Source organism: Rhinopithecus bieti, unplaced genomic scaffold (assembly GCF_001698545.2).
Source record: "Rhinopithecus bieti isolate Rb0 unplaced genomic scaffold, ASM169854v2 scaffold_19459, whole genome shotgun sequence".
Lineage (NCBI taxonomy): Eukaryota > Metazoa > Chordata > Mammalia > Primates > Cercopithecidae > Rhinopithecus > Rhinopithecus bieti.
Window position 1 is genome coordinate 2,045,636 of NW_016809864.1, and position 8,217 is coordinate 2,053,852.

General features: G+C 40.1%; 1 protein-coding gene across 1 annotated transcript in view; it reads right to left on the bottom strand.

The window, feature by feature from the left end:
- The window catches only part of TXNDC11 (thioredoxin domain containing 11), a 64,993-nt gene that overhangs the window by 46,527 nt on the left and 10,249 nt on the right, over nt 1-8,217 (bottom strand). The window contains 1 exon segment of the mRNA XM_017890678.1: nt 5,327-5,456. Within this exon segment, the coding sequence (XP_017746167.1) occupies nt 5,327-5,456 (130 nt within the window).

Sequence of the window (8,217 nt, forward strand, 5' to 3'; positions counted from 1 at the left end):
GGCCTCCCAAAGTGCTGGGATTACAGGCTTGAGCCACCCAGCCCGGCCGGAGCCAACATCTTTAAAATGTTCTATCATGAAAGAAAAAAGGTTCAAAAATGACAGTAAATAGTTAAACGTTTGAAGTTTTAAGCCCTAGGTAGACACTGAAGTTTCAACTCAGGAACCTTAAATATTTCTTTGAGGAAGGAACATGATAGACAAGAATTTGGGGAGCCACAAGGCTGGGCTATCATCCAGTCTCCACGTAGGTAAATCACAGCCTCCCTGTACCTTCGCTTCTTAATCTGTTCGAAGGATCTACAATTTCCATCTACCTCACACGGCTGTTTGGAACATTAGAAATAAGCACTTGAAAACTAAAGAGCACTTGACAATGCATAGTTTATGCATTACTTCTTTGCTAATAACAACTAAAGTATTTCAGGGTTTACAAAGTTAAGAATTTTTAGTATTCACCCTTTCATGTTTTTCTGCGATGTTTAAGTAAATTAAAGGCAAAACTGTTGTCCTAGAAATTGTTTCTGGGCTCAGAGTCTTGTCTTTGTTTTGTTTTGAGATGGGGTCTCACTCTGTCACCCAGGCTGGAGTGCAGTGGTGCCATCATAGCTCACTGTAACCCCAAACTCCTGGGCTCAAGCAATTCTCCAGCCTCAGCCTCCCAAGTAGCTGGAACTACAGGCATGTGCCACCATGTCTGGCTAATGTTTAACATTTTGTTAGAGAGACAGGGTCTTATTTTGTTGCCCAGGCTGGTCTTGAATTCCTGTTTTGAAGCAATCCTCCCACCTTGGCCTCCCAAAGTGCTGGGATTACAGGCCTGAGGCACCTCGCCAGGCCTCTTCAGAGTCGTATTTTACAAACATAAAACCGTGATAGATGATTAGCAATCTGATATTGGTAGGTTTGAGATATCTAAGCCAAATAAAATATTTTCCACTGGTTAAAAACTTCCACTCTTCGGCCAGGTGCGGTGACTCACGCCTGTAATCTCAGCATTTTGGGAGGCCGAGGCAGGCGGATCACGAGGTCAGGAGATCAAGACCATCCTAGCTAACACAATGAAACTCCGTCTCTACTAAAAATACAAAAAATTAGCCAGGCATGGTGGCACATGCCTGTAGTCCCAGCTACTCAGGAGGCTGAGACAGGAGAATCGCTTGAACCTGCGAGGTGGAGGTTCCAGTGAGCCGAGATCACGCCACTACACTCCAGCCTGGACAACAGAGAGAGACTCCATCTCAAAAAAAAAAAAATTCCACTCTAAGTAATTCAGTATCAAATCATCTGAATAGGCCTTTGAAACAATTCAACTATAGGATTTCTAAAAAAAAAAAAAAAAAACCAAGATACAATTAGAACATTTCTTTTTCTAACAATAGAATAAGCATATATGAACAGAGTTCCATATACATATAACAAAAGTTTACGTCAGCCGGGCACAGTGGCTTACACCTGTAATCCTAGCATTTTGGGAGGCTGAGGTGGGTGGATCGCTTGAGGCTAGGAGTTCAAGACCAGCCTGGTCAAATGGTGAAACCCCGTCTCTACCAAAAATACAAAAATAGCTGGGCACGGTGGCACATGCCTGTAATTCCAGCTACTCAGGAGGCTGAGGCACCAGAATTGCTTGAACCCAGGAAGTGGAGGTTGCAGTGAGATGAGATTGTGCCATCACACTGGGAGACAGAGCGAGACTCTGTCTCAAAAAAAAGTTTATGTCAGTAGAGAATATTATTTATTTCAGGACATCGTTGCTTCCCAAATAATGAATGCTAATTATATTATTTTATAATGGTCCAAAATGCTCACAAATGTCTGGATTAGAGACAAATTTATAACTAACCAGTATTTTTTTTCCTTCCTTAAAATCCAGATCCTACACAAGAAACTTTTTTTTAAACAAGCAGGAAATTATCACACACACTCCTATAAGATGTTACAAACACATCTAACAGACATTAAGTCAAGCAAAAAAACACAATCCTTCATTATGTCAAACCTTAGAAGTGCCATGAAAACATTAACTATTTTGACCCAATTTTGATATACTTAAATTTAAACACACTTGATACTGAAATCCATATTGATAAAAAATATAAACTGAGATAAGGCTCTTGACCAAAACAAGTATCTTTCTTAGTAAGATGTCTTTAAATTAGCAAGCTCCTTCACATATTTAAACTGTATAGGGTTTTTTGTTTGTTTTTTGGAAAAAATAAGGAATTTGAGTAAAAAGCTGAGTATCAGAGATAGCTCTAGTGATGACAATCTAACTCACCCCTAGCTATAATTCCCCCCCGATAACTTTCCAGCATTCTCTAGTCAAGGCACTGTTTAGTTTTCATCTTCTCTCTACTGCCACCATTATAAGCAGATAAACTTTTAATTATTAAATTAAGGCCTTCTGAGAGCCACATGAAAAAAGATGTGTTTTCTTCCTCTTAAGGCCTCAATTGGGAAAACTCAATTATTCAGAGCAGTAGTTCTTAACTGGGGGAATTTTGCTCCCTAAGGGGTATTTGGCAACGTCTGCAGATATTTTTGGTTGTCACAACTGAGGGGAGAAAAGGGTGCTACCAACATGCAGTGGGTGGAGGCCAGGGATACTGCTAAATATCCTGCAAAGCACAGGACAGTCCCCCGAACCACAGAATTATCTGACCTCCAATGTCAACTGTGCCAAGGTTGAGAAACTCAAACTTAGCAGAATATTCAAAAGCTTATTGTGCTCTACTCCAGGGACTCCAAAAATTCCTTAACTTTCCTAATCATTCAACCGTCAAAACCATGACAGTGGTTTCATTTCCAGATCGAGAATTCTGTGTCTATGTTATAGGCAATGTGTGTGAAACTGACACATTTTCTAGGCTGTGCTATTTGGTATATTTTGCAAGACAAATGGTTTCACAAGAGTCATGCTGGGCTTGACTAGTGAGTTATTTCACAATTAATCAAGTACTATCTATGTCTTGCTAATGAGACAATCTCATCTCAGTGAGAAGCCCAGCAAAAGATGACACAAACCCGATAAAAGCCACAGCTTTTGGGAGGAAGTCATTTTAAAGGCTGACAGAAGTGATCGAGGGACTCCATCTTGGTAGCACTCTTGTGGTTCCCATTTTAAAGGCAGTCCAGCTTAATCACTGTTGTACATCACTCTAATTCAGTGGGCTGCCAAAAAACTTTAATGTAATGTTTTAAATGTCATCAGCAGTAATATCATCAGATTAGTGAGTCTAACATGAACTCCACATCAATACTTGGAGCACAGTCTTTTAAAGTACTGCTGGGCTGGGCATGGTGGCTCACGCCTGTAATCCCAGCACTTTGGGAGGCTGAGGCAGAAGGATCGCTTGAGCCAAGACTGCACCACCGCACTCCAGCCTAGGTGACAGAGTGAAACCCTATCTCAAAAAAATAAAATAATCCAGCCTGGCCAACAATGTGAAACCCCATCTCTACTAAAAACACAAAAAATTAGCTGGGTGTGATGGTGCATGCCTGTAATCCCAGCTACTTAGGAGACTTAGGCAGAAGAATCACTTGAACCCAAGAGATGGAAGTTGCAGTGAGCCAAGATCACGCCACTGTACTCCAGCCTGGGTAACAGAGTGAGACCATCACAAAATAAATAAATAAATAAATAAATAAATAAATAGATAGATAGATAGATAGATAGATAGATAGATAAAACCCAGTACTGCTAAAAGCAGGTCTGTCTGACTCCTGATTCTTCACCATTTTGCTGTGCCATCTCGAGTCGCTCTGGCTGTAACCCACTGCAGATCCATGTCAAAATCCACTTATCACAACTTTACTGTTAGAAGGAATCTCAAGGACACCCTGTCCCAGGCCCCTGATGCCCAGGAAGTGAGTAACCCGCCCCAAGTCACAGACCTAGTGAGTGTGCCAAAGGGATCAGGCCTCAGTACCCTGTCTCTTAATATAGCCCTCACCCACCAGCCTGCCCAGGGAAAATGAGAGGCAGGCCTCTGAGGTGCACAGACATCCATCTGCTATCTGTGTAATTAAGGAATATTTACTCTGATGCATACCTAAGAACTATAAGCAGAATAACTAGATATTCATACTGCTGCTTGGGGAATCTCTGCTAACAGTTAACACATATGTAGAGTTTCTAACACAACTGAAAACAGCTATACTGATGTTCTGGTGAAAAAATTTGTATCCAATCTAGACAGAATATAAATAGTGCGAACAGTAAAATTCAACTAGCCACAATTCTAAACTGTCAGGAAGGTCTGGATTTAGATGTTTTTTTTATCTCTGTCAGATATTTATGGTCTTGATTTTGTCGTACCTAAGTATCATTTTACTTGTACTCAAGTATGATTTTACACTTGCTCCAGTGAATTTTTTGCAGAACTACTTTTACAATTTTTGAGGTTACATATTTTAATAATCCCAATACTGGCCTCACAATAATAAGCCATTCTTAACATGCATTAAAGATCCTACAGGGCAGGGCATGGTGTCTCATATCTGTAATCCCAACACTTTGGGAGGCCAACATGGGAGGATCACTTGAGGCCCAGAGTTCAAGACCAGCCTGGCCAACATGGTGAAACCCTCTTTAGTAAAAATACAAAAATTAGCTGGGCGTGGTGGCACATGCCTGTAATCCCAACTACTTGGGTGGCTGAGGCACAAGAAGCACTTGAACCCGGGAGGTGGAGGTTGCAGTCAGCTGAGATCACACTCCAGCCTGGGTGTCAGAGCAAGACTCTGTCTCAAAAAACAAACAAACAAAAAATACTATAAAAATAATTTACCAGGGGTTGAAGTTGGCAATGGGGAAGCAGGAAAGAAGCTACATTAGTAAAGTTAGAAAACTTTCTGTAAATAAGACCTTGAAATAGTTACATACTTCATAACATGGAAGGAAACATATTTCCAGTTTTCAAAAAAACCAAACTACAACTAACAAGAAAAACCAGGTATCTCATAGTACAATGCTATGAGAAGTGTCAAATAATATTCTTAGAAATTTGCAGCTGCACATAAATTGTAAGTTAATTCTCATCTACTCTAAGTTAACTGTGAGGCAAGATGAAAATCTGTTGAAAATTCCCTAGCAAAAAAAGAAAGATTTTGCTAGTACTCTATTCTCTTAAAACTCTCTTGGACAAACCATCCTTACAGTCAGTATCTCAGAAAGCATTTAACTGGGGCTGATGCATCACATGACCTTTGACTTGCGGCAATTCAGGAGGTTTTTTTTTAAACCCCTTTAATACAAACAATCCAATACAACCCAGTGAAAGGCCTTGAGTATGGAGGAGGAGATATGAAAGACAAGTACCTCGTAGTTTGAGAGAAAATCTAGTAATTCTGATTGAGATGGGATGTAGAGAAGTGGTTTCATCACCCGGCGGACAAACTTCTCAATGTAAACAGCACTCATGGGGCCTTTGTATTCGATTGGTCCAAAACTAGTACCAAAAAATAAAATAAAATAAAATAATAAAATAATACACCATGCATTAAGCCTGTAATGTAGAACTAAAATCATCACCACCACAAAATGAAAGTGTCTTGCTTTGGGATCCAACCAAGTCACAGATCAGTAGCCTGCTTTGCTCAGGAGGTAACCAGAGAATTAAGAATAAGCATTTTAGGTGAGGAGAGGCGGAAGCAGCCCCTATCCTTCTATGATCTTGAATTCAACTGCAAACTGAATTGCCAAACAAAAAACATTTATTCTTGTCTCTGAAAAAAAAAATTAATTCCCACAATATTTCTTTTAAAAACAAAACAGAAAGACAACCCTGGAAATTGACCTCACGCTAAGGGATTCCAGGATTTAACTATACAATTCAATGTAGGCGGGCAGACTTTCCTTCTACTAGTCACTGTAAGGTAACGGACAGGTTGAACAGTTGGCCCTTGCCCTACTAAAAAGAAATAGGCGGACAAAGGATCACTGAATTAACCTTAAACTTATTTGAAGCTTTATTACAACAACAACAAATTATGTGAAGGTCTGAAGTCAGTGACCAGTATAAATGATCTTTCTTCCTTTCCCCTCCAGTTGTGCCTGGGAACACACACAATTTGATTCAGTGCCACTAAGTAATACCACCACCATTCAGTTATCCTTCTAAGCTAATCAGAATTCTCATGTGCCTCTCTTCAATTTCACGCAATACAGACACTGCCCACATATAATTGGATAGTAGGTGGCAAGGGTGGGGGGTTATGGTGAAATTCAACAACTGCATAATCATTCTTTTCTCTAAACAGAAATTGACATTAAGCTTACTGTTAACAGTAACAATAGAGCCCAGTGAAGAATGTTATAAAGGCTGTGATTATAATACCAGAATACATGGTTACAGAAATTCACACAGACACACACATACACAGACACACACACAGACACATACAAACACACACACAGTGATGAGATAAACACAATTCTTCAAAGTGCACTGCAGAATGATGTCAAAGGAATCTTAGCATGAAAAAAAGTGAAAACAGCATTCTCTACATGTACAGCTGGGAGACAGTTAAGAATTCGATCAAATCAAGACTTACTACAAATTAGTTCAGTCTAAAAATTACCACCACCACCAACCCCATCAACCACCAATAATTTTTAATTTAAAGGAAGAAATCAAAAAAGCATCTAACTTTTTTTGTTCCAGAAAAAGGAGCTACCAATCTGGAAACCTCAACTACTCAGGCCAAGAGGCTTTGCTGAGTTTTCCTGGTGTGATGTTACAAGGGTCCTAGTGACTTGTAAAACCTAACAACGCAAAGACAGGGGTGTGGAGGCAGGCATTTCAAGGTGCATACCACCTCAAATTCCTCATCTGTAAAATAAGAAGGTTGGACATATTTCTAAAGTTCATTCGAGGTCCCTTCAACCTTTCTGCAAAAGCTAAGCAAACAAATATACATACATATATGACAATACTGTATACCCACATATCCCAAAATGACATTTGTACTTGATTCCATGGAACTCTTCTGATTTTAACGTCACATCACATTAAATCCACCTCTGAGCAGCCTGAAAGGACTATACTGCCCCACTAGGCTTCCATGGCCTTTTCAAAGCCAAAAGAAATGCAAGGACTTCAGCAGGGCAAGCTCATCATCCCATTACAGAACACAGAGTTAAGTACACCACCTTACACTTACCTTTAAAACAAAAAAAGTAACTCTGAGAAAGTATTCCTGTATCCGAAAAAGCCTGTACTTGAACCTTCCACGTAAAGGCAGAACCTCTAAGTTACTGGCCAAAAAGTGGGGAAGAAATCTGAAAATCATCTTAGTGGTCCCTAAGCAAACACTGGCTTGTTACTACAAATATTAAAATACAAATTTCTAATATCCAGAGGAAAACGTGGGGGTAGAGATGGAGTAAGAAAGTGTTTTTGCCCAAATACTATCTAACAGTTCCTGGGAGTCAATACTACGTGCCAGACAACAGTTTATGTTACAGACACAGAAATGGGATGGAATGTAACAGAGAACCCACACATCATTGTTTGCTGATGTCTGCTATAAATCCCCAGTGATTAAGGCCCAAGAAGTTTAGAAGGAAAAAGGAAAGCTCTCTATTAATCAAAGCTCATTTACCCATTTTACCTTCAACAAACTCCAAGCCAATCACCCTGAACAAATTCCAAAGTCCTATCTCCTATCTCCAAAACCCTTCAAGTCAGATTTTTAGACATTACTTATCATTCACAGCAGGGTCTGGGCTGTACTTTAGTACAGCCCAGGTTGAGACCAGCCTGGCCAACATGGTAAAACCCTGTCTCTACTAAAAATACAAAAATAAGCCAGGCATGGTGGCAGGCGCCTGTAATCCCAGCTACTCGGGAGGCTGGGGCAGGAAAACTGCTTGAACCCGGAAGTGGAGCCTGCAGTGAGCCGAGATTGCACCACTGCACTCCAGCCTGGGCAACAAAAACTAAACTCTGTCTCAAAAAAAAATTAAATAAGATAAAATAAAACTCCATTTTTCAGCCCTCTTTGTGACCTCAGAATTGTGGACATGGGACTGTGTACCTGTAGTAATTTTCTTCCCAACAGAAAAGATGGTAAGATACACTCTGGACTCTGCTACGCCTTCAGGTGAAAGGATGAGACATCTGGCGGATTTTTACATTACAAAACACTCTTAAAATATCTGAAATACATTGGAGTAATTGGTACTTTGAAAAACAATGCTGCCGGGTG